At 43.3% G+C, this 27,604-nt stretch overlaps 1 protein-coding gene across 1 annotated transcript; it reads left to right on the plus strand.

Annotated features, from left to right (window-relative positions):
- The first annotated feature begins 708 nt into the window (after nucleotides 1-708).
- On the plus strand, nucleotides 709-25,693 carry LOC126995610 (uncharacterized). The gene is made up of 6 exons (XM_050855312.1): nucleotides 709-862; nucleotides 6,080-6,149; nucleotides 6,947-7,036; nucleotides 11,179-11,202; nucleotides 17,855-18,000; nucleotides 19,473-25,693. The coding sequence occupies exons 2-6, from the start codon at nucleotides 6,107-6,109 to the stop codon at nucleotides 19,692-19,694; spliced, it is 525 nt and encodes a 174-aa protein (XP_050711269.1). The 5' UTR covers nucleotides 709-862; nucleotides 6,080-6,106; the 3' UTR covers nucleotides 19,695-25,693.
- Nucleotides 25,694-27,604: the final 1,911 nt, after the last annotated feature.

A 27,604-nucleotide genomic window follows, 5' to 3' on the forward strand; every position in this document is an offset into this window, starting at 1 on the left:
CAAATCTGATAATCACGGCCGCTCGCTCGCCCACTCCGCTGCCCGGGTAATGCTTCCCCTTTTCACTCGCCGTCCTTTTTATTCCTCGTCCCCGTGATTCATTTTACATAATATTTAACGCTCGACCGACTTGCTCAGGGGAGAGGGAGAGGCCGAGGATTTGCATACATCCACGCCCCAGCCGGTGTGTGACGCGCCCCCTCTTCCTCCTCCTCCTCCTCCTCCTCTTCACTTACTTACTTATCCCTCTTTGTGCTTCCCCTTGTTTTGTTATTTACTCTGCGTGTGCCATTTTCTGTTTTATTACTTGCCTACTGTGTGTGTGTGTGTGTGTGTGTGTGTGTGTGTGCGCGCGCGCGCGTGCGTTCGTGCGTGCGTGCGTGTGTGTGTCAGTTTTAGTATTTAACTCTACTTTTTAATATTATTCCCTTTTATTTGCCTTCCTAACCGCTTGTGTGTGATTTCATTCCTTTTGTCATGTGATTTTTTTTTAAAGATACACCTACATGTCCTCTTGTGTCCCTTTTTTTTTCATTAGTGCCCCTAAGGGAGTGTTCCTTCCTTGCCATGCGTAGACGTGACCCTTCTTGCCCCACCCTCTCCCATCCTTCATAACGTACGTACCCCTGAAGATCCCCCTATTTCATTACTCATTGTTTTCTTTCCCTTCTCTCATAATCCCTTGCCGTGCCCTGGATCACTCTTGCTGACTGGTTGGCTGGCGGGCTGTTCACTTGTGTGTTGGTGCGCGCTGACATGTGCACCTTTCCTCACATATTTTGGGGAACACACACCTATTCGTCACATCCCTGCTGCTGTTGCTCGTCACCGATGAACTCCCTCTATATCACAACAGAACGGTGTAAGTGTCTCAAGTATTTTCTATTTGATTTCTCTTATAATCATGTGTTTCACCCAATATTACGTTTTGATTTCAGGGAGTGGTCTGCATCATTATTATATGCACTTAACGACAGCGATTTGATTGTTGAGGCAAAGGGATTGCTAATTACTAGTGAAACACTACTGTAGATAAGTGTGGTGACATGTAGATGAAAAACTGAACAAAAATAGCTGGCATCTTTTTACTTCAGTACTGCGTTTTGCCAAGCCCTCCTCCTCCCCTCCAGGCCATTTGTCATCACGCCCTCACCTGCTTTCTTCCCTGTCGACGCACATCTCCTTACCCTTTCCCTCGCTCCCTCGTGCTTGAAAGGAGTGTCTATGTGATGAATGACGCCACTCCGGCCCCGCTGACGTTTCCGTGTTTGTATAAGTGTAAGAGGCGCCGTACACCTGTAGGACTGCCACGCTCTTGCTCTTCCCTCCCCCTTAAAGCGTAGTAAGAGTAGTCAGAGAAATCAAAACCCGGAGTGATCTAGCTCTGGATATATTACTGTCTGTCCTCATTGTGTTAACCCTTTACGCCCCTTCTCACTCTCTCTGTCTTCCTAACTCTCTCTCCCTTTCTCTCATCATTTCCACATTATAACTCTATCCTTTTATATTGTCTTTCCTATTTCGCCTCCCCTCGCGCGCTCCCCTCGATAGCTTACAGTCTTTCCTTTCCCCCTCTTCTCTCCCCTCATTTCCTGGGCGATGATCGATATCTCCGCAGTATATGGTGGTTCCTCCCCTCTCCAGTTTTTACATTGTTAGCTTTTTGTATCTGGTCTTAATTAATACATCAGGACGGGACGTTCTTAGCCGGGGATTAATTTATATGCAAAACTGTCGAGTTATCGGGAGGGAGAAGGGAGGGAGGGAAGGGGAACAGGAGAGGAGTGGGAAGGGATGGAGGAAGGGAGGGAAGAAGAGTTAATGTGAAGGAATTTACTCCGTGCCAGACTCGCGCGGAAGGGGTTTTGCGAGGTTCAGGGTGTGTTCGGGTTGTCTGCGGGGAGGGAAGAGAAGCTGGGTGTTGCGTTGTGGAGTCTGGCATGGACACAGAGGTTGTTTATGGTAATTTGGGCACAGTGCACGGTTGTATGTTGTGGCGGTCGTGGTGGCTTGCTTAACTCGGGGAGAAATCGAATCAAAAGATGTTAGATTGGGATATAATGTTTAGCCCTGTGAAGTCTGGCATGGGTACAGAGGTTGTTTATGGTGATTTTGACGCAGTATAAGTTGTATGTTGTGGTGGTTGTGGTGGCACGCTTAAGTTGTTAGGGTTCTGTTGTGATATGTTGCTTAGCCCTATGAAGTCAGAGATGGTTTATAGTGAAAGTAACACATTAATTAACCAGGTATATGATGCTGCGGTTGTTGTGGTTTCATGCTTAACTTAGGCTGTGTTTCTTACAAGTCGAGTGGCCTGTTTTGTTGTGTTGTGTTGTTAGGCCTGAATAGATGTTGATGTTGTTCGGAGGTGTTGCAGCAAACGGGAACTGATATTTGTGTACTCTGTTAGGAGAAAAGAGTTGGTTACTTGGTGGGTTATCAGTGTGCCGGGAGATTATTTAAGGGAAGAGAAGGAGGAGGAAGGAATACGTTGATTGATAGTGGGTGTTCTCAGTGTCGTGTTTAGGTGTACGTGAATGTGTTATGCCAAATGGACTTTCTTCTTAATCTCTTATTCTTCCTATTCATCATTACCTTATTATTATTCCTTTTCATAATATTATCTATTATTATTGTTATCTTTACCATTCATCATTGTTTTTGTCGTGATAATTATTCGTGGGTTTGTTTGTTTTTCCAATTTTACTTTAATTTACTCTTCAACAGATTCACTTTTATTGCATGAATTTAATTAGGTCACTAGTAAATCATTTTCGTTATTGGAGTATTAACTGAGAGAGAGAGAGAGAGAGAGAGAGAGAGAGAGAGAGAGAGAGAGAGAGAGAGAGAGAGAGAGAGAGAGAGAGAGAGAGAGAGAGAGAGAGAGAGAGAGAGAGAGAGAGAGAGAGAGAGAGAGAGAGAGAGAGAGAATGGCAGCAATAGACAGACAACTCGGTACAACATCAATAGCTAAAAATTAAATAACCAATCTGTGACCGCCACGGGGATTGGGTGTGGGCGTGCGTGCCAGGGGGGAGGGGACAGAGGGAAGGGAAATGGGCGTGTAATGGCAGGGGAGGAGAAGTGAGGGTGATAGAGTTGGCAAGGTAATGGAATGGTAGGGGTGGTGATGGTAGTAACGGAGTGTTGGTAACGGTGATGGTGGTGGTTTGGGAGTAGGTGAAAAGGGGTAGCATATTGACAAGGGTGTAATGATGGTGTGATGTGGTATGGTGACACTGAGGTAATGTTGGTTGTGGTGATGGTAGTAAGACAGGGTTTAGGGTAGCAGGGAGCTGTGCTAGAGCGGCAGAGAAGAGGTTAGTCGGAACAGGTAGCAGTGGCAGGAAGGTTAGTGTAATGGCAGAGGAATCACGGTTATGCGATGTAATGGGGAACAATGAATGCTTAGTCAAGTGGTACAGTGACAGAGAAGTGTGTGTTGTGTTGCAATGGCAGGTACAGGGTAGTGATGATGCTCCAGTGCATGGCAGGGTTGACGGTGTGGTGAGGGGTGATGACCGACACCCAGTCACACAGTCATCAAATAAGGTGAAGTGGTAGGGGTTCCAGGGGTAGTAGCTGAGAAACTGTGAAGAAAGCATGACGGCGTGCTGTTCTGGCAGGGGGCATGCACGATGTTAAGGCAAGGCACGAAGTGGCTGAAAAGTACACGATTTTATGACTGTGACGTGATGACCGAGGGACGCAGTAGTGACACGGCAGGGAGGTAGGGTTCATGGTAATGTGGTGTGATGTCACGTGGATACAGTGTGAAGTGATGCGGCAGGGAGGCAGAGGAATCTACGGCTGTACATTGTGACAGGGAGTTAAATATATAAGTAAGGAAGGAGAGAAGTCCATGACAGTGTGGCGTGATGGCAGGGTGCAGTATACACGGTCAGGTGGCGGCAGGGGCGGCGGCAGGGCGACATATTGTGAACGTGGCAGTTTTAATTACAGGAGGCGGCTCGTTAGGCCCGCTGCAGCTGTTAACAGAGTCGTCGGGCGCGCGGCCTCGACACAACAGTCCGGGTCGATTGAAGAATTACTTGTCGAGCACAGGTACGATGCTGCAATTGTTGCTAACTGCCGGGTGCATCGTTTGTCCGGGTTGATTGGTCGTTACTCCGCCCGTTTTAATTATGGCAAAGGCGATTTGCAATATAAGCGACCGGAAAGAATGGTGTTGGCAGGGGGAAGCGAGCCTTACGTCAGGGGCGACAGGGGTGACTTTGGGTCGCCGGCGGGCATGGAATGTGTCATCACTGCCGCCCTGCCTGATAGACTAACTCTTCCCCTCTCGCTGTTGATATTAATATGTATGTGGAAATTACCACGCGCTGCCCGAGGCGCGATAATTGCCTTATTTCTCACTCGCACTGTTGCCTCCGCTCCGCTCAGATTGTTTGTTTATTATTTGTTGCGCGTGTGTTGTCGTGTCGCTGTGTGTGTACGTGTGCCTGTGTTTGTGTGTGGGTGGGCGTGTTGGCGCGACGCGGCCGCCTCGCTACAAATGGCCACTGTCCGTCCTGCCCCACATAATGCACGCGGTATTTTGATTTAATCTGAATCTACTTATCAGATTAACACCCCAAGTGCGCCCGAAATCCTATATTAAAGTTTGTTTGGGAATAAACCAACGGTGGTCTTGCAAAATCCTCACCCCCCCCCCCCCTATCCTCTTTCCGCCCCCTCCCACCTAACCATCCCTCCCACCGACCCCCTTCCCTTCCCTTCCCTTCCCTTCTCCCGCCCTCACCCCCTGCCTCCTATCTCTCCGCACCTCTTTCGTCAAGTTAGCGCGAAGTTCACCGCGACGTTCCTTTGTTTAGAGCGTGACAGGCGAGGCACTATGACCTGTTTATAAGCGGTGGCTGCGGTGTAGGTTAAGAGGTTTGAACACTTATTAGTATGTTCTCTTAGTGTAATATCTCTGATGCTCACCACCTCCGTTCTTAAATGGCTGCATACTGTCTCCCTAATAAGTCCTCTCTCGCGCTCGCATCCACACCCACACCCACACCTACGCCTATACGCCTCTACCACAGCCACATCATCTTTCTCCCACACCCACGCCCACTCTCCCTACCACGCCCACTCCCTCCCACACCCACACTTACTCTCCCTCCCACACCCACGCCCACCTTCCCTCCCACACCCACACCCTTCTCCCTTCCACACCACGCCCACTCTCCCTCCCACACCCACGCCCACTCTCCCTTCCACACCCATTCTCCCTCCCACTCCCACGCCCATTCTCTCCCACACCCACGCCCATTTCCCTCTCATCCACGCCTACTCACACCCATACCCACTCTCACGACTCCACACCCATGTCCACTCCCACACTCACGCCCACTCCCACACCCACAGCCGTCCGTCAGTGTTCCGTGGGTCTTGTTTTGCTGTTTTTGGGTGTGTTGGCGGGAGGAAGGGAAGCAGGTAGGCGCAGAATCGTTATCCATCATCCGAAAAAGGAAATACTATAGACCCGAGTTGATGTGTATCTGTTTAGGTATTTATTTTTGCAGGTATGTGCATTTAGATATGTATGCACGTATTTATTTGGCATGTTTATATGTATGAGTAGTGCATCAGTGTTTTCATATCCATCTTGTACGTATATGATTTTGTTCAATAAGTGCCACATTTTGGGTTTTACTTAACTGGATTACTTCGTCTTAGATACAGTATGAAGAGTCGTTGTTCCATAGGCTGGGTTTTTTCTTCATATGTTTATTGATGGTCCTCTTTTTTCATATTTTGATATACATAACTTTACATGTACCTTCATTTTCAGTGTAAGGTACTTTAGTTACTTAAATTTTTAATATTTTTATAATAGTTCTCTGAAATAAACCTTAGGCTAGTCAAGTATAAGGCACGAGGCCAAGGATTAATTTACAACCTTTTCCATCAGCTTTTCTTTACTGTATGCTCTAAACTCCCTACCAAGAAGACATTTAAAAGGGACACTGTTTTAGAACCCCCTTTAGCCAATAACTTTGCCTAACCATGTATCGGTGTATCAGGCGTGGGCGTGTTGTCGTTGTTACCTCGTGTCCTCCACCCGCAGGGCTACACACCGCTGCACATCGCCGCCATGTACAACCGCACCGAAGTGTTTGACCTGCTCGTGCACTACGGTAAGTCGCCCTCCTCCGCCGGGCACACACACACACACACACACACACACACACACACACACACACACACACACACACACACACACATGGGGAGACATCAGTTCTTTGTGGTTTTAGTTATTCTTTGGTTATCTATCTGATTATTAAAATTCTCTCTCTCTCTCTCTCTCTCTCTCTCTCTCTCTCTCTCTCTCTCTCTCTCTCTCTCTCTCTCTCTCTCTCTCTCTCTCTCTCTCTCTCTCTCTCTCTCTCTCTCTCTCTCTCCATACATTGTTTTCTGTTTTCGATCTTTTTTTTTTTTACTGTGATACGCTGTCATCATTTATTCAGTGTTCATTGATTAAACAATTTGGTTTCATCACGGGAAGCTGCTACATAGTTTATAGGAACCAATATTCAGTATGGTGCGATCGCCCATTAGACTTTATTAACGATTCATTATTTTTCATATGAATATTGCGCTCGGTTTGGAAAATGACTGCATGAACGTTTGTAAATTTGTCATGACCTCGCATTTAAAGGTATATTGTGCTCCTGCTAAATAGAGGAAGAGGAGAAGGATTTGTAATAGGATTCGGAAAGAGATTAGGAATGGGACAGAAAGGGAAGGGAGATGATTCTGCTTGTGCATTTGTGAATTAGTGATGACCTCGCATTTAAAGGTATGTTGTGCATGTGCCATATAGAGAAAGAGGAGAAGGATTTATTACAGGATTCGGAGAAGGATGAGGAAAAGGAGGGAAAAGGAAGTGAAACTTTTTTTTATTATTAACCACCTTACGTATCCTCCCAAACAGGTGCTGACCTCAACCTAAGAGACTACTCGGGCAAGAAGCCTCTCACCTACAACACCGTCGCCTCCACCGTCTCCCAGGACACGCAGAGAAGTAAGTATGACGGCGTGGACAACCTGGAGCGCCACGGGTCTTTGCGCGGAACGGTCAGCCTGGACAGCGGCCTAATCCAAGCCATGACAGAGGACCGCAGAAGCTCCGCCTCGCACCACGGCACCTCCCGCCTCGACAGGGCCAAGCGGGTGGGCTCCAAGAGGTTCCAGCGCATTAAAAAGTCGTTAACCATGACCGCCCACGACAAACCTTCGAGAACCCCAATGCGTCGACGCCGCCCTATATCCGAACCCTTCTCGGAGGTGGAGGAGGAGGAGGAGGAGGAGAAGGAGAAGGAGAAGGAGAAGGAGAAGGAGGAGGAGAAAGAACAGAAGGAGGGGGAGGTGGAGTCTGAATAGCCTTTTAAATGCTCTATCTTTTTAATTCCTCTCACACACACACACACACACACACACACACACACACACACACACACACACACACCTTTTTTCAACTCTTGTCGCGATGATCAAACAAAACAACAACATCAGAAATCTACTTACCGCCATAATGAATGCTAATGATTGTGATTAAAATGGTAATGAGTGTGCTAGCGGGCCTATTAATAGTGTCGATAGCGTGTAGTCTTTATTCCTGAGCCGCGCTGATTCCCGGGGCGTCCCGCTGGGCAACACCACCGCCACCACTACGAGTACCACCACCACCACCACCACCAATACTGTCATGCCGTCCTTAAGTATTATTGCCGCTGAAGGTTGTGTAAAGATTCAGGCTTTAAACACGGGAATATACTATGCATTTGTTTTTTCAATAGGAAATATGACCTACTACTGTCGTTTAGAAATATTTGTATATGTTGAAAACGAAATTAAAATTGTGTAAGTAATTTTTGCTGCCTTGTGATCTGACCGGAAACGTGTCAATATTTTGTAACGTGTTGGTGTTAGTGGTTGTGTGAGTGTATTCCATCACAAGTTGATGGCTATGGCTACGTAGATGTTCATTTCAGTACAAGGTGGTGATGAAGACCACGTCTTTATGTCCAATAACTTAATGATGATGATGAAGATCGATATCTCAATCGTTGTTTTTTTTTATATTATTAATTATTTAAAAACAAACATTTGTGCAAAACGCACCGTATTTCCCGGGACGCCAGCCGGGCAGCACACGCAGTGGCAGTATTCCTATGCTTGCGTCTGCCCATGAGCTGCAGAACTTTAGAGCTGCGCACAAATGTAAACAATCGTGCGCTGCATAAAAACGTCCTTGTGGACAACATCCGCTCGCTTATTCGTCTGTGGTTAAGCTCCAGAAACATGACTATTCATGCAGTTGGCCAGCTGGTGCATGTAAACAAACGGTATGGCGGCTGGGCGTTGGTGAACAGCATTCGCTCTTTTTTTATCAACTAATTGTTTTCTTAGATTTTATTTAAAAATATTTAGTCTTGGTCAGTAATAGCTAAAATCCAAATATTTAGGATAGGTATTGATTCATGATCTTGCAACTTGATTCTTGGCGCAGCATCTGTGACAGGTTTGTAGCCAGGCATGGGAGGCGTGGCTGCTGCGTAGTTATGCTCACGTGATGCCATGACAAAGTGATCCGTGAAAGCATCGAACGTCATCGGTTGTGATATCGCCATGCTGCTGACCACACATGTGTTCGTAATGTTCTAGAATAAAGATTCTGAAAGGGTCCAAATATAGCATTTAGCGTCTTCAATATTGGTTCAAGTACTATTCTGTCTATATTTTGTTCAACTAACTTATCTTTATGTAACATTCCATTAAAACTACGGTCTCTCGATTACTGACCAGGCCTGACTGGCCACCAGGACTAAAATGTAAAAAAAAAAAAGACGCATATCATCTGATCAAGGAAGTGCAGATTTTTTTTTGGGGGGAGGGAGTCTAATGAGTGATATGATCAAAAATAACGCCTAAAAGGCAGTTGTAAAACTATTAAGTTAATAAAAAAAAAAATTTAGTATCAGAGATGAAAAATATGAATCGTATAGTAAATTCGTACTCGTGTTCTCAAATAATTCAACAAGTGGAATAATTCTGCCTTCAAATGAACCTCCCCCCTTCCCACCCGTCTGACCAACCGCCCCTCTCTCTTCCCTCCGCTCACACGTCCCCAGTCCTGTCTGCTGGCGTGGGCGGGGGGCGGGTGAGAGAAGTGTGGGCGGCAGGTAGGCAAGGATGGAGGGAGGGAGGGATATGGAAGGTTGAGGAACCGCGACTCTCACCCCCACACACCCGGTGCCTTTGACGTATGTAATCCTGGCGGGAGTAACTCACAGTTGAAGGATTGGGCGTTCTGGGCCTCCCTCACGGGCGAGATATCAAGCGCGAGTAGTTGTCTCCCTCGTCATACTTGTTACACTCATCACCTCGTGAGCGGCACTAAAAGAGACGAGGAACACCGCCCCGAGATTTAATTAGTCATGTACCGCCGTGAATGTTGCCAGTAATTTAATGGAAGATTCCGCCGATTCACAACACGTGTCACAAGTATTCTTTTCATTCCTACATAATTCCCTGTCATTGGCTTGAATAAAGAACTTGTTATTAACTCCTCTATTACCTCTCACCTTCGTAATAGCGTTTATAGAGTTAGTGATATCAAACAAAAGCTCACCATCAGACAATCTCGCCAGTGCGTATACTACATCCCGACCCTCGCTCCGTTTTACATGCATACCAGGTGGCAGCACTTACAAGGTTCTCGTTATCTTGCCCTCTGAAGGATAACAATCTTGATAAGACAACACCATTTCTCACCCCGCCCACTTCTTCCCCTGTCCGTCACACCGCCGCGCCTCGCCCCGCCTCGCCGCTCTCCGCCACTCGCAAACGGATGCTGTCGTCACATCTGCCAATGCCACACCACCAAGTAGCAATTTTTCTTGGCCTTGAACACCTCAGCTCGTCTACTTCTGCGTTGCGTGTCAGGAATGTCTACGGAATCTGTTCAAACCAGCCTCCCATTGTTTTCTCGGTTGTTGGGGTTTCGTCTATATATGTCACAAACTTAATTCAAAAAAGCACCTCCGTAAGAATTTTTTGTGAGGGTTTGGTCGAAATACTTTATTTAAACGAAAGATTAAAAAAGAAATGACGAAGTTTAAGGAAAAAAATGTTTGCGTGAAAACTACCACGTTAATCAGACGCGAAAATCACACACACACACACACACACACACACTTATCTGGGCCCCTCCCTCCTCGCCATCCTTCCTCTCGCGTATCATTACCCTCCCCCCCCCCTGGCCCCCCCCCCCCTCTCTCTCTCTCTCTCTCTCTCTCTCTCTCTCTCTCTCTCTCTCTCTCTCTCTCCCCCCCCCGGATGAAATATACAACAGAATATCGAATTACGGCGCCTTGTACACCTTCGTTAGAGAAGCCGGGAATGAATAGGTGATGGGAGGCGAAGGCGGGATAATGAGTGAACACGGTGGGACCTTAATTCTTACATGGAGGTGGACGGTCCCGCGTGTGTGCGCCGGTGTGCTGAGAGAGACGTTACGGTGTGTGTCTGTACTCTCCTCCTTCACGCCCTTGACCATGTGTTACGCTGTGTTGTGTTGTGTTGCGCTGCGTTCTTTCTTCACCTTTGGGAGATAGTGTTTACTGTCTCATAGCACCGATCGTAGTCTTTCTTCCCTTGTGTTATAATGTTCTTAATTAATTTTGTTTTAGACCACTTCAATAATAATTACGGTCGTATTTTATAGTTTCGATCTTCATAAATTTGATAGCGCTGTTATTTGCTTGTAATCATAATCTGTATTCGATCACTTATCAGGTAGAGTGATGGGAGAAGGTGTGAGTGAATGCTAGAAGTATGGAGGGAGAGGAACCAGTTTGCTTGGAGACGAGAAGAGGCAAGGAAAGGGCCCTGAGGGAGGAGGAAGCGGTGCAAAAAGAGGGACAGGAAGAGGATGGGAGGTGGAGTGATTATTTCTGGAGGTGGTAAAGGATGGGAGAGGGGGAGAGTTAAAAGCAGGAAGTAAAATGACACGCCATTATTACATAGCATTTAGACAGCAATTTAAGAATTTCTTGTGTATCTTTTTTTCTCATTTTCCCGTATAGGCAGTGATTTAAAAGCTTTTTCATGTGATCTGCTGTAATGTATTTTTGCTAATTTCCATTTTTCTTTTTCTTGCAGGAATCATACAGCGAAGAAATTCCGGTAAGTAACGAGCCAAGCTGTCTTGTACTGCATAACTGTTTGCCCGCCAGGGAAAATGGAAGTGTCACAGTAGCGGGCACCAGTGGTCTCTTTATGCTGACCTGTTCAAATTTTACTCTAAGGTACGGATTAGAGTTACGATTTTGTACGCAGGTGTTCATGTACGGATTAGAATTACGATTTTGTACGCAGGTGTTCATAACGGAAAACACAACCAGTTATTACACACCTATCTCGGTGTTGAAGGTCAGATTTTAGTTCTTTTACGCCAAAACGGTTGGATTTTTTTTTTTCTGGAAGTGATATGGTGTTCCGTAAGGCGTTAGAGGTCTCCAGGGTGACATCACAAGCAGGTGTCTGGCAGGTGTGGCGTCGTGCAGCTGTACCTTACCCAAGGCCTTGCTTCCTGCACACTTCAGCGCCACTCTCCCGCCGGCCTCTCGCGCCCCTCCGTCATTATCAATCAGGACCACCAGGGAAAAAAATCTCTTAAACATGAAGCCATTAGAAACTTTTCTGGTTGGCTAATTATCTCGTGAATACTGAGAAGGTGGCGGTAAGGGGCTGAGACGGCGAGACAGACAACCACTGCTGGGGTTCAGGGACACACACACACACACACACACACACACACACACACACACACACACACACACACTTGCCTATATCCGTTCCCCCTCCCCTCGCAGCCCTTCCTTTCGTCCCCTCGCTCCTCCCTCCTTTTCCTTCGCCCCTTGCCTAGCCCTTACGCCCCTTCCTGTGCCTGTCGTCTCTTGTCCGTGTAACGCCTCCCATTTCTTCCCTTTTCGTGTGCTTCATCTGGGGCCGTCACCTCACGTGTTTACTTATATTCACTGTTTAGGAATTTTACCTGGCTTCACTTCGTTCCTAAAAGTGTTAGAAAATATGAGTAAAGTTCCAATCCATTTTTTTTTTTTCATGGTTGCCGACCGTCAATAATAAAGATAATAGTAATAATGATGACCATGGCTACAGCTCGCCCACGACTTTATTCTTGCTTCCTGGATGACACAAACACCTGCATGTGAACACAACTGTCTTTGCTTCCTTCCGTCGTACCCCTTGACACCCGTACAGACGCTTGACAGACACGTTTACAGCAGCGTGCGTGGATGGATGTGTGTGTGTGTGTGTGTGTGTGTGTGTGTTTGGGGGGGCGTGCGTATGCGTGCGTGGATGTGGGGGGGGGGGGCGTATGCGTGCGTGGATGTATGTGTTTGGGGGGGGGCGTGCGTATGCGTGTGTGTGGAGGTGGGGGGAGGCGTGCGTATGCGTGCGCGGATGTGTGTGTTGGGGGCGTGCGTATGCATGCGTGGATGTGGGGGTGGGGGGCGTATGCGTGCGTGGATGTGTGTGTTTGGGGGGAGGCGTGCGTTAGAATGCGTGCGTGAATGTGTGTGTTTGGGGGGCGTGCGTATGCGTGCGTGGATGTGTAAGTTTGGGGGGGGGCGTGCGTATGCGTGCGTGGATGTGTGTGGGGGGAAGGGGGGGGGCGTGCGTATGCGTGCGTGGATGTGTGTGTGTGGGGGGGCGTGCGTATGCGTGCGTGGATGTGTGTGTTTGGGGGGGGGGCGTGCGTATGCGTGCGTGGATGTGTGTGTTTGGGGGGGGCGTGCGTATGCGTGCGTGGATGTGTGTGGGTGGGGGAGGGGGGGGGCGTGCGTATGCGTGCTTGGATGTGTGTGTGGGGGGAGGGGGGCGTGCGTATGCGTGCGTGAATGTGGGGGTGGGGGGGGCGTGTGCGTGCGTGCTTACCCAAGGAAAATCGACATCGCTTCTGCTTTTGTGGTATTATTTTCAGAAATCAGTCAAACTTTATCCATGAAAAAGTTGCCTCAAGTATATCGGCAAAGGGACTTCGAGTGCTTAGTTAAACCTAAACTTTCCTCCTCCTCCTCCTCCTTCTTCTTCTGCCCCTCCCCCTTCTCCTTCCTCCTTTAAATAATTACCTGTCAGAAGGGGAAGCTAAATGGACCGTAATTGACTCATGTACCTTTAATGACATTCGCCTGCTTGAATGTAGCCTAAATCACACTTCAATCTCAGCCTTCCAAGACGGTCTTTTCTTGTTTTTGTTTGTTTGTTTGTTTGATTGTTTACACGAGATTTGTTTACTTCTGTTCTGAATATGTGCGTCTTTATCTTACGTGTTTTCCTGGCCATCGCGGCTTAATGAGTTTGCGAACGGGAAGGGCTTGGGACTGGGGTGAAGGGGGCCTACTTCGGGGGCTCCTTTTCCCCCTCTCTGTTGATAGTTAATTAACACCTCTTTGCTCTCCCGGATTTTTTCTTGTCACCTGTCTCAAAACTTCCTAAGTAAACACACCTGAAAGACTCGAGTAGGGAAGAGGGTGGGTTTATTTTCTCTCTCTCTCTCTCTCTCTCTCTCTCTCTCTCTCTCTCTCTCTCTCTCTCTCTCTCTCTCTCTCTCTCTCTCTCTCTCTCTCTCTCTCTCTCTCTCTCTCTCTCTCTCTCTCTCTCTCTCTCTCTCTCTCTCTCTCTCCGATTTTTTTCTTTTTTTCTCACTATCACCTCGTTATTTTTCTTCTAAATTTCATTTTCTGATACAGGGTTACTCTTCCTTAACATCTGTTGTTATCTTAGGTATCTTGAAATATCATATAGACAATCTTTCTTCAAGTTGAAATAGCTGCACGAAAATCTTTGTTGTCATTTTAAAAAATAAACAGATTATTTCCAGTTTCATGTGTAGCAAACTCTGCTGCTACTGTTTCGCGTGTTTGTCCGCAGCCATGTATCACATTAAACATCCTCTAGGTGGATAATGTTTGGTAGGCACGTATTTCCCTCCCTCTGTGATATTGTTTTGCCGTATTTTAAACAACTTTTAAGTTATATTGTCTTGGTTTTGAAAATAATTCCTCATTATAACGATTTCTTAATTTCACTCGGCGGGAAGTGAGCGCTTGTCATTCCTGTCTTCCTTGTGGTAAAACTGGTACAGTGACGTCTGAAGACACTCCGAGAATATACTAGTGTTTATATATTTATTCTGCTGTGTTGTAGCGAGAGGATTACAAGACTCAGGCAGCTTGTGGGTCTTCCTGCGCCCTGAGTGTGTGTAGGAAGGCGTCAAGGTAGTCTGGGGAGGGGGAGGAAGCGAGTCTGCCGCGGCGTGTAACTCTCTTGTTGTGCAGTGTTTTCGTGTGTCACGTCCGTGTGTTCTTATAGTATTTATTTCCTTCTCTGAGAGAGAACACAACAGCAAAGAACGATAAATCTTCCCTGTTTATCTTTTCAATCGGCCAGGGAAATGTCCAATTGATTTCTCCCTGTCCCAGCGTCAGTGTTGCCGCTGGGGTGTACGAACACGCGCCTCACGCCGGACTTACTCATCGAAGTGGGGCGTGGCGGCCACACAAGTGACATGTCATACAAAGTGGATCATGTTCGCGCTGATCCTACCGGCGTCACCTGTCTAGGTCTTCCCAACTTTGCTTCCACACGTCCCCGTTGCCGCTTAGCCCTCAGGATAACAACTTTTCTTGTATTGTTTGTACACATGCTGCTCAAACAGATTATTTAGAAGGATAAAAGTATTAGATCGCCCAGCACAGTGTCACATGATAATAGACGTAGTAATAGTCTTGCACTAACTTAAGTGGCATTGAATGCTGCCTTCATAAACAACTGCCTAAACAATCTGCTTTTAAATTTTCACTCCTACAATCCTCCCTATCCTCCCTCTACATCGCCCGTTATATAAATGTATGTACCACATTACACACCTCATAATCTGTCATAATCAGCCTTAGCGCACTAATAACCTTTGTCCGCCTTCGGGCGGCAACACATAGAAGGCCATTAATGTTTGTGATGACTTCTCTAAATACGAGACTGCAGCAATACCCGAACTGCAATATGCATCAGGCCAGCAGGGTAGCCTATTTCACATGTTCTTGTAAGACCAGTATACATCTGCCCTTTTGTCTCATAGTTTTACAAGCTCTTTATTTTCATTTCAGAGGAAAATTGTGTGTCTTAGTGGGTGTATGTTTACTAGTATTACGTTCCCAGTGTGACGTTAAGATGTTAGGGTAGGCTAGTATTAATTATGCTCTTGGTGTGATATTAGGAGTAAGGTGTGATATTAGGAGTCGACTGGAGAGGATTCAGCTTCCAGCCATAATCTTTAGTCCATAACGGAAGTCTAGAGCCCTTCCCCACCTGTACCCTTGCCCAGAGCGTGCACAGCAAGAGGCTCTGGACGACCTGGATGACATGGACGACTCCTCGAGCCTCATCTCATGGCTCACCTCAGTCATCACCTCCGACAGGCACTAACGAGCCACCACCCACCCTTCCCTCACGCTGCGCCTCTTGCTCCGCTGCGTATCTCTTTTGCTGGAAATGCCACTTGTAAATATTAGTTTGTGTGAGGTGTGTTCATTTAAAAAGACTATTGATGTGTTACTCTGTGTGCCATCATGTAAATATCTGAAAATCTAGATCCCTTATGATAGTCTTTAAAGATCACTTAGAGTTATGAGCTTTACCAGTTTGTCTTCTCTAGTCAAAAGAGTTACGTAGTGTGAGAATCTTGCCGATGATCTAAACTTGTCTTCTTCCTTTGCTCACACCCACGCTCAAGTAACCTCTGGGACAGTTATATACTACCTCCAGACAGTATAGTTGTAGGATTTAGTAGAGCATATAATATAATACAAGCTAACAAGAGTCTCTTTTAACAGCAGTAGTAGAGTGGTTTGCTTTAACTCATGTTGTGCCTCACTATATAGTAATGGGTTCGAGTCATCACACTTCACCTCTTGGTTACTTCACATTATACATAGTCCATTTTATTTCAGTGCATCTTAATAGCATTTGGCAGCACCCTATTAAACAAGCCTGCAGCAGCATAACACCAAAACACCTCCACCTCTATCACCCATTGGCCTGCCTCTCCTCCATCTCCTGACCTTAACTAACTAACTTCTTAATGTGTATCTTACTAACCCAACGGTGTGTCCTTCGCATCTTGCTCTCTGGCTTCCTCACACCACCACCACCACCACCACGCACGGCTCCCAGATCAAACACATCGCCATCGCCACCGTCGCCATCATCATCAACGTAAAGGAAGTCATGGCTACAAGAAGGGCGGCAGCGACTCCTCCCGCCGCCACAGTTTCGGCGAGGCTGTGGCGGCGATAATCTTCAGACAGGTAGCAGCGCCGGCGGCATGCCCGTGTGTCGTGTGTGCCTCCCATGGAAAGGACTGGAATTTATGGTTTATTTTATCGGGTTATTATCTTTATTGGTTTTGTGTGCTGAACTTGATTTATTTATTTATTTTTGTGTGTGGTTGGGATTTACTCTGATTTTTTTTCTGTGTATATTGTGTTATTATTTTGTATTTTGTGTTCTATATTGTATTATGTGTTTCGTGCTGTCTGATATAGTTCTTAGTACACGGGAAAACATGCAGAGCTGATGAACCACATTTATATCCTGCTGCAAGCGTGTGGTGTGTGTGTGTGTGTGTGTGTGTGTGTGTGTGTGTGTGTGTGTCCATTTCTTGATACCTTGTGGTGCTGATTTTGACACAACATAACTGAGGCAGGGAAATCTTGAACACTTCACTTATTTTCTGTTTTGGGATATTTATTTTATTTGTGTACTTAGACCTTTGTTGATTTTTTTATTGATGAAGGACGTGATTGTGGTCACTATTTTTTAATCCTGTTTTATTTCAAATCACCTTGGCTACAGATACTCACTATTTTAACAATTCACTGGTTGTCTGACAACCTTCAATGGCTGTCCACCCTTCTAAATAGTATAAAAGTAGTCTGCTACTAATAAGCAACTTTTCCCAGTTATACAAAGCCTATCACTATCATGACGTGTCACAGAGGAAAATGTCACATCTCAAAGCACATGAGAAGTGGAGCTACTCAAGAGAAATCTTTTTCATGACAACTTGTCCATGATTTGAACCTAGGTTCTTATTACCCTTGACCCAAAGAAGTAACCGATGGCTCAAGGCCTTCCGAGTTCTTATCTGCATCTCAGGTCATTACATGGCTTCCCTTGTCCCATTGAGATAAATTTCTTTGTTCTTTGATTTTCTAAAGTTACTCCTCTTACATATTATGTGGTAGCATACGTAATCTGAAGAAGAGAACAACTCCAAGGATCATGAGCCATCTATTTCCTGCCCTGACCAGGAAAAAAAAAAATCATTTTTTTTCTACTCAAGACAAATAATTTTCTTAACAACCCACCCAGGAGTCAAACTAGGGCCCACAAGACCTGGGCGGGCACTTTACCGTTGAGTCAAAGAGGTACCCCAGGGCTTGAGACCTTTGATGTCCTTGTCCATGTTACTGGCCATCACACATGTGCTTCTAGAGTACACAAGTGCCTTTTTCTAAATGATAAGTTGTACTTAACATCCCATCAATATGTAGTAGGATACACTGTACATACAATAAAACATTTTGTTAAAACCACATTACTTATTTTGCCATTAACATGTATGGAAAATTACAAGAAACTGAACATGTAACTGAATACTATGCAAGTTACTCAAACTTTCTATAAACACTCTGTCTCATAGCATTCTGCATCATTTAATGTCCCATTGACACAATCCTTGGCTCGGCAGTGAAAGAGGCAGCCGGGTTCCTACGCATCGGCTCTCTCAACGTGAAGGTGCGCAAGACCACGGAGGCATTTAACAGTCTACTCTCCCGTGACGTGGAGGCCAGGCTACACCGTGCATGGGGCTCCAGCGACTCGCTTCCCGATACCGTAAGACCTGTGATAATATGCATACATTTAAGGTGGAAGGTTGAAAATGTCATCCTCCATTTTTCATCAATTTTCTTTAATGAGCTTAGATGTTCTATGGCCATCAGTCAACTGCCTTTCATCAAGGTCTTCTTCTTTAACACCAAGAACGACCATGTCCTCCCCCACATGTTTTCTCCTTGTCTTTTTTCTTCTGACTGGTGATCTTCTGCCTGGCACCTCGACACCTTACACTCTACCTAGTGCCTCACTCACATCTCCTGTTTGTACATTTCCAAACTATCTCAGTCTCCTAATTCTGAGGGTACAGCTCCATTCCTTGACTTTGCATCTTCTTGCTATCACTGCAGTACATATAACAGCCCTCCAGGTGATACCAACTATTTACCTCCCCATTCTTCTGTCACATTTCATCACCACATCCTCCAAATTTATCAGAGCTCACACCTTTGCTCCCTATATTTGCTGAGATCTTATACAAGTGTCATATGCTTTGCTTTACCTCTGCTCTTCAGTGAGATTGCTCTATTCATCACACAGTTATTTCTATCCACTTTCTAAATGCTGTTTCTACTTTTCTGACTGCTCTCTCCACTCCAACCTCACTGTCCAAGATGTCTCCTAAATAACAAACCTGCTACACCTCTCCTATTACTGCCATTCACTTCAGCTGTCTCCCCCTATATAGAGACTTCACCTCCACCACCTCACCTCTGCTCCTGACACTTTCAGGGCACTGAAAGTTGACCACAGTTGAGGAGCTTCAATCCTGAATACCTCTCATGGCATCATCTGTCGCACACAGTTCACAGGATAGAGTTGCCACACTCCCCACAGGGTATCTTCCCACCTGCACATTTTCCTCCCCTTCTTGCTTGTCTCCATCATCTTAAGTGTTATTTATGTTGTAGCTTCCTGGCCACCTCCATCACTGAAGGTTCCTCATCACTGCTGCACCCTTTCTGCTCCTGCCAGGTGTATTTTAGGCAGTAATGAAAGTGCTATGACACCCCAACTCTAGGAAGGGGGTCAAAATACAGGCACAATTGTTATAACAGGCAAGGTGAATACAATTACTTAAAGGCAGCATGGGTACCTAACCCTACTGAGGTACAAGGCCCACCTGACTCATATTCTAAGATAATATTTGTAATACTGGTGACTTTCTAAAGAATACATAGTATGCATTCAGACTGAAAGATTAGTCTTCTCTTCATATGTAATATATCATTCCTTCCAGAAACCCATTCTGAAGGTTGATTGTAACAAATCACTCCCATCCCTAAAGACAGTCCTTGCTTCCCTGGACTTTATTTTCACATTTTTCTAAGTGATGCTCTGTTAGGAATACTTTTTTTGATTTTTTTTTTTTTTTTTTTTTTTAAGTAAAAGTTTATACTGATAAGTTTTATGAAATCATGCCACTGTAGTGGTAAATTTCTTCAGTAACTACAATGAATGAACCTTTTTAGGATAAAGAATCAAAAGCCATGCCACCTCCCAAGTTTGGACCCATCAAGAAGAGAAAGATCAAGAAAGACCGTGACATGGTTGCCCGCCCAGTGTCGGCCTACTCAGTGCTCACCCCTTCTGAAGACACCTCCACCTCCATGCAGACCTCCTCAGGGGTGCCCATCAATGCAGACTCTGATTCAGACTCAGCTTATGGCTTTGGTTCAGACTGGCACTCATAACCTAGAACCTAAGACTCAGGAAACAGGTTTCATAGTGCGATCATTTTTTTATTTGCATGACAGCGTTTTGTGATTTCTCTAATGAGGTAACATATCTGTTTAATAATGAGGCTGTAGTCCTGTACGACCCAGCCACTAGGCAGATTAGCTCAATTTCTACTGTAAGTAATAAAATAAAGCTGCAGATGGTCAGTTTTATATTTAGGCTTATTATGATCAAATTGATCAGGTAGGACGCTGGCAAAGGATGCCTTAGTTCACCCAGACTTTTAAGTAATGCAAGAAGAATAACTTTTTATTCACTCCATGTACATATAGTAGTTTGTGACAAAAGGCAGAGCATTTATTTTCTGACAAATCTTTATTATTTAAAACATAATGATATAAGTAATAAGAGCAATGTATTGTCTCATGTAAATATGTCTATTTTCAGTTACTGCTGAATGCCCAGCTTCCCCACAAAAAATAACTCAGAACACAATCAAAACTCAAAAATTATTGATCATATGCTGCACATTACATTCATGGGGGGCACATCCTGCAGGTGAAGGCCACTAATAATTATGATTTCAAACTGATGATCCTTCTATTTCACTTCAGTTTCCAGTTTGATATATCCATGAAATCTAAGTAATGGTAATAGAAAAGTATACATATCTCAGGACTGGATATAATGGGTATCTACCACATAGAATATTGGTATCCAGCACAAATCTTGCACAAAAGAAATTTCCCCTTACACAAATACACACTTGACCACACCGTACTCAGATGAATTGGAATGATAAATTCAACACAACCTACGCCTTCCAGCCTTGTTGTAAATGGTAAACAAAAACACATGCACACAAAAAGAAAAGGATATAATCACCAATGTGTTTTCTTTTTCTATTTCTTTGAGTAATGGTGAGCCCATCCCTTTGTCAATAGTGTGTAATGATCTGTGTCTTGTCTCAGTTTAAACTGAATATGCACATTGCTTGTACATCATGAACAACTTTTTTTTTCAATGTTTTGTTATAAGTGTTCATGTTATTGTGTTTCAAGCAGTTTGGTGTTGATTAATTGAATGTAACACCAAGCCAGCTGAACCATTCATGCCCTCCTGTCTTACACTCAGTGAGCAGCCATGATGGACTGTTTCACATTTTTAAGACAACAGAGCTTTTTGAACCAAAAAGCTTTAAATGTGTGATCAAAGGTAACATCTTCCATTCTGGTACTGTATAATACAGTATAGTTGCATTTTCATTTTACAGATAATTATATTAGGAAAACTTTTTGTATTTCTTTATGAAAGTTTATTGTTATTGTAATATGGTTTTATGCACAAGATATTTTAGTGCATATAAATATATGATGAGCTTGAATCCAGCTGTGGCTGGCAAGTTCTGGAGGTATAGTAATAGTACATCAAATTTTTAGGTATATTATACTGTTATACTTGCTAGCAAATGACAGCCAACTCTAGGAAAACATTTTCACCATACACTAATAATGACCTTTAGGATACTTAACCTAACTGGCACCTCCCAGTGACTGATGCCCATAAAACAGGAATTCTTTTTACCTATCACCATAACATTGTATCTGGTGGGGATGCTGTCAAGGAAATTAGTCAATGTTGGAAAACCCCTAAGTGAAATTAGACACACACACACACACACACACATTGATCAACTAATGAGCCTTGCTTTAATTGGGAGGGTAGTACATGCTGGCGATGATGAGCCCAGCTCGTGATCAAGGCCATGGGTGAATTACACACACACACACACACATATACACACACACACACATGGCCCGGTAGCTCAGTGGATAGAGCGCCTGCCTTACAACCTCAGTCCTACCCAAAGATTGGTACTATGAGCTCTGTGCTCTTCCATAGGGGAACGGCTGGCTGTCTCAAGCGAGACCCGCAGCAGACCAATAGGTGAATTACACACACACACACACACACACACAGAACTGTGTAGCCTATATTAAATATGTACTATTCTCACATATTGTTTAGTGCTGGTAAATCTACTTACAAGAGTTTTGTGGTATTTGGCAGTCACTTGGTGGCTGGGAATCAAGCCCATCACATGACTCATACCTGCATTATCATCTCCTTGGTTGATCATTCCATTACTACCTCTGAAACCATAGACAAAAGAATATGTACAGCTGATTAAGCTTGTAGGAGCACACTTCCTGGAACCTCTAAGATCTTTTTACAGTAGTATATGACTTCTGTACTGTGAGTTTCTCTTGACTAGTTTGGAATAGTACTATAATTGCTGTAATGATGCCCAAAACTGTTGGAAAAACTGTGAAATCAATCAGGGTGTAATGGCTTTATGAGTTGCATATCTTGACCGGATCCCAGGACAGCATCTTTATTAAGCCCATATCCTGATGGGCCATGTACAGCTGACTACTAATACCCTGTCAGCTCAGTGAGTAATTGAAGCATCACTACATTGTTTCTGTAGTGCTTCTGCAGGAATTTACTTTTGCATAGAAACAGTGCTTTGATACGCATAGTAAATGTGTACCTCTTTTTCTGGTGAGCGCTTTTGTGTAATTGTTTTTAAGATTGATCCTCTTTTATTTCACTGCTTCCTCAAGCAATTGGTATCATACTTAGATCATTTGTCAATATTTTTTTTAGTTTTCAAGTTTTATACATAACAAAAAATATCAAATCCTTTTTGTTTCTGTATATATGTACTGTTATTTAGGAGAGCTAATAATCATATGCCATATTTGCAGAACTATTAGATGTGCTGGCCTATAAGATACACTCCTGTTTTAAAAAAGAGATAAAAATTTAATTTTTCATCATACACATATTTTGAAAATGATTTTAAAGTAATTATTGCAGATCAGTAAATTATCAATAGCTAAGAAGAAATCTGGAGTCTGCTGTCATGTTTAAAGGCACATTGAAGGTCAGAGGGGCCTCATCCATGTCTCATATCTACCTACCCACCCCCCTCCACCCCCAACCATCCCTGTCCCCAAGATGTTCTAGAAAAAATGCCACACTTTTCCTTAAATAGTATTTCTTGATTTTAACGAACATGCATCCTCCATTTAATCTAACTCCTCTATTATAGCATACAGTTCTCTCCCTTATCATATCACTCTCCTAGTCACCACCATGTCTTTTGCCTCTACTTCTGCTGCCTACATCACCTTACTACTATTCATTATTATAGCTTTTCCATACATTACTCTTTTCCTTCACCTTACCATCTACTTCCATCTGACTGCTGTCCCATATAGCCCCTCACACCAGGCACATTGATCTTCCCCTTAACTCACTCACTCACCCACTCTGTGAAAGTACAAAATTTCCATGTTTCCTAGCAGTCAAGACAAACATGTGAAACTCAGTTATTTTAAATTCATATTCAGTAGGCATTTTTTGTGTAATTTTTGCCCTATAAATGTAGAGCACCATAATAATGAAACTATGAAACCATTGATACATGTGTTCAGTGTTCAGTCATGCTAGCCATGTTAATTTTTTTTGCTGATACGCCATTGCCCAAACCCTTGTTTTTAGCTCTTCATCTCTCTGGCTGTGTTGCACTTCCTCCACAGAGATTTTTTTATTATGTTAGCATCTTTCAGCTACTTCTCTTTATATCTTCCAAGTTCATCATTCTTTTTTTCAGTTTATAGCAGCCCAAAGTACCTCTCTGTGTTGTCATCTTGCCATGATCCCCTGCATACTCAGTAACACCAAGCTTGAATGCAATTATATAGCAGTGTCTGCATTTATTTTGTGCTGTGGGTTGTAACAAATATAGATTTTTTTTGTTATTTTGAACACTTCCCCTTCCCCTTGAGCAGAACAGCAGGCTCTCTGTTGATTCTTCATTTTGTTATGAAAATTTGGGGTAAGATATGAAACTATTAATTAATAACCCTTTCACTGTGTCTATCATGATGTTGATACTCAGCAACCATCACTTTAATTTCTTTCTTTTTCTTTTTTGTCATCTGGTTAGTAATGTAAATGGCAACTAGTTTTCAAAATTTACATTAAAATTTCATAGGGATGTATACATACATTCATCATATGTATAGTATTCCGATATGGTAAAGTAATCCCATTTGTTACAATTGATAGTATCAGATGTGAAGACATAGCTTATGTTAGTTGTTTGCTGGGGGTGAGATCTACTAAAATGCTTTTGTCTATAGCTGCAAACCTAGCCATTATTTTGTGTCTTAGTAAGTTTCATTTCTCTGAGCTTGTTATTTCATTGAATAGTATTACCCTGTAAGCTTTATTATTTATGATACAATCTAAATGTTTGTATTCAGTAGGCTACACCGTCCCGCTACAGCTTATCAGAATTCACCTTTAACCCCAAATTATAAGCCCCATGCCTATGTCACTCAGCCTTCCAACAGTGATCTGGGCATACTGGACACTAAATTTTACGTATCTTTTTATCTCAAATGTGTCTTATAGACCAGCAAATGCAGTAAGTGAAATACCATGAAATACCTTGGCAATCAATTTGAAACTGACAAGTTTCATTATATAAATATGTTAACTTGTCCACAAATAAATCTGTTAGGAATTCTGCAATGGTCACAGATGTGAATCAAATACTCATGTTAAATTATTGTATTATATAGTAAGTGTTTGTATGTACTTAATACCTTATCATTATGTTCATGATATTAATTAGAAGTGTGGTAAATGGATAATGTATTTATTTCTTCAAATAATGTTAGTATAGACTATCTGGGTTATTAATTTACAAAACAAGAGTATATTTAGGGTACTTTGTATTGTTAGGTCCTTTAGCAACAGTCCTTATTGCAAATAGACATTCCATCAATGAATTTTCAAATCTTAAAATACTAAAGCAAACCTCTAATTGGTTGTGACATCACAAAGTTTCTTCAAATATTGATCATTGTTGAGCTGTTCTGTGCAGTGGTAGTAGATAGTAGTTTTGAAGATATACTTGATCTAAAACATAGCTGTGTCATGTTAAAATGTTTACAATGTTTTTTTTCTTTCAGTTATAGTCTTGTACTTTCCTCTTTTTTTCTTCTGTCATACAAACTGCTGCATGTCCTTCACCACATCCATGAACCTCCTCTTTAGCCATTTTCTTTACCTATTTGCTGGCAGCTTAGTTTTTAGTATACTTCTCCCAATATACCCATCATATCAGTCTTGACTCCCTCACCACCTGGTTTCTGACTTTTATAATTTCTGGGTTGCCACTCTATTACTTTTGCTGTCTATCTGTTATCAATTCTATGTATGATATGACCTGACTATATCCATTTATCTTCCTTAATAGTCATCAAAACATCAGCCATTGTGTGTTCTCTAACTAATGATGCACGCTTCCCCTCTCTCTATGTCATACCCTGCATTTTCTCTCCACTCATCATTGTGTGCCTCTTAGCTGTCTCCCTAAATAGTTTAGGAGGCACCACAGTTTTGAACATATGTTATGACTGACAGAATAGATGATTGTACAGCTTTATCTTCAGGGAGGGTGGCAGGTTGATATGATGTTGCTATTTTTACCCCAAACACTCCATCCTGTTCCTATTCTTCCTGATTATTTTATTTGTGCATTGGATTAGCATTAATTGTTTGTCTTAGATATGTGTATTCATCTACTCTCACAAGTGTTTCATTCCCAATCATTATTTGTTGTCCTGCCAACTGATAATTAAGCATTACCTTTGATTACTTTATATTCCTCTTCAGGCCTACTTTCACACACAGGACAGTCAACCATTCACTTAACTTCGTGGATCTACAAACATGTGTCCACACTCCAACAATTTAATTCTCCTGGAACAACCATTAATCTCAGCAAAATAATACAAGGCTGCAGGAGAGACTTTTCTTATTCATACCTGCAGGATTTTTTTATGGCATGGCCAATTTTATACAAAAAAAATCTATGTACTCATCTTTCTCTTCAGAACCTGATGTGATGACAAGTAAAATGTTCTTCATATAGTGTTTTTTTATTTTTTTATCCTGTGATAATATACATATCAAATACTTTACTTACATAAAAAAATGGATGCAATTAATCATTGAAATAAAAGATGGGAGGATATTCTAACTTCCCTCAGTCATCTGCCATACCCAATGTGCCCACTTTCCCTTTCAGTGCCCTTGATCTTCATCTCCCACTCCTTATCAAGTTTTCTCTCCTTTTCTACCTCTTAATCCTTCCTCCAGTTATGTAGTAAACTATTCTGTTTTCCTGTAGTATATTTTTTCATTTCTTCACTGAAACATCAATTTTCTTAACCTCTTAAATCTGATACAATATATCTGTCATCGGTCGTTAAAGAAAACCTTGTGGCTATTTTCTGTGGCTTGTCACCTTCAGAAAATTGTTTTGAATAACTAAACTATTTATGGTGAAGCCTGTTATATTTGGAGAAAAAGGGAAAGTCAGTGTTGTGTGGCTGTGATCATGACGCAGTGCGGAAAAGAAAGTGTCGCTCGCTCTGTCTATTAATTGACCTATCTACCTAAATGGATAGAACAGATGGATGCATAGATTGACATATGACAAGAGAGAGAGAGAGAGAGAGAGCGGCAGGCCTGGATCGAAGGGGATAAAAAGTCTATCCAGCAGCTCAGGGCTGAGGCCACCAATATAACACAAGTAAATACTTGATGACCATCTAGTAATATGGATCTATTATATTCGCCTCCATGGTGAAGTGGTTATAGTATGCCCAACAACGAATCCGTGGGCTAGGGTTCGAATCCCGGTCCAAGCATGGATACCTGCTGGATTCTGGAATAACCTGAGGAAGGCAAACCTGTGTCTACAGGCTCAAATATTTTGCCCGAATATCACCACTATTAGTTTCCTATGACCTCTGCATGTAACAAAACAAGAAATGAATCCAGGCAATTAAAGATTTTGCCTCGCCACCAACGAGATGGTAAAGCCACCCCCTAGAATTCCCGTCATCCGATTTCCCGCCAAGATTTGTTACTTTCTAACATCATATCTCCGCCCTGCTGCTACCGAGTGACTTATAGTTTCTTTCATCTCATCATGCAAATGAAAGATTGGCGGTGTACAAGTGGAGCGGTGCGATGGCGACGGGCGGGGCCTGAAACCTCAGCAACGGTAAACGGTAAAAGGTAGGGGTGGGCAGGTACCGGAACCAGTACCGGTACTAACGGTACCACCTAAACGGTACAGTACCGGTACCAGATTGCTCGGTACCGGTACCAGTTGCTCGGATTTATTTATTGGATTTATTGATAATTCTTCATGTCCGATTTTTTTTTTAGGTTGCTAATAAATATTGTTATTGTTATTAGACTATGATCGAGTACATCCATAATAACTATACATGCTATTTTTTTATCGAAAAAATAAATATTCACTTCATTCAGAGAGAGAGAGAGAGAGAGAGAGAGAGAGAGAGAGAGAGAGAGATTTACATAGATATACATAGAAAATCAGACCACACAGACCTCATGGTCCAGACTAGGTGGTCGATCTGTCCTTAAACCTAAGTGATTTTACATTAATCAGAAGGCTCCTAAACGTTGCATTTCTACCCTAGTTGATATTAAGTTGAAGGAGAGAGAGAGAGTTTTCTTTACAGGAAATTTATTTAGGAATTTCACCAGAAGTCATTAAGAAAAAGAAAAAACTCCTTCGGGTACCGGTACCGGTACCGGTACCGGTACTAACGGTACTTGCCCATCCCTAGTAAAAGGACTATGAACTATTGTGTTTTGGTCTCAAATTGCCACACAGGGCATTGATGAAGAACACCTATATTGCCAAATTTTAACAACGCGTCACACGCTCACGAGGAGAAAATCGCCAGCTAGCCCGTCATTTAGGGGTTAAACAGTCGGCCATCAGGCGGGTCACTCATGG

This window comes from Eriocheir sinensis, chromosome 8 (assembly GCF_024679095.1).
Source record: "Eriocheir sinensis breed Jianghai 21 chromosome 8, ASM2467909v1, whole genome shotgun sequence".
In the NCBI taxonomy this organism is placed as follows: Eukaryota; Metazoa; Arthropoda; class Malacostraca; order Decapoda; family Varunidae; genus Eriocheir; species Eriocheir sinensis.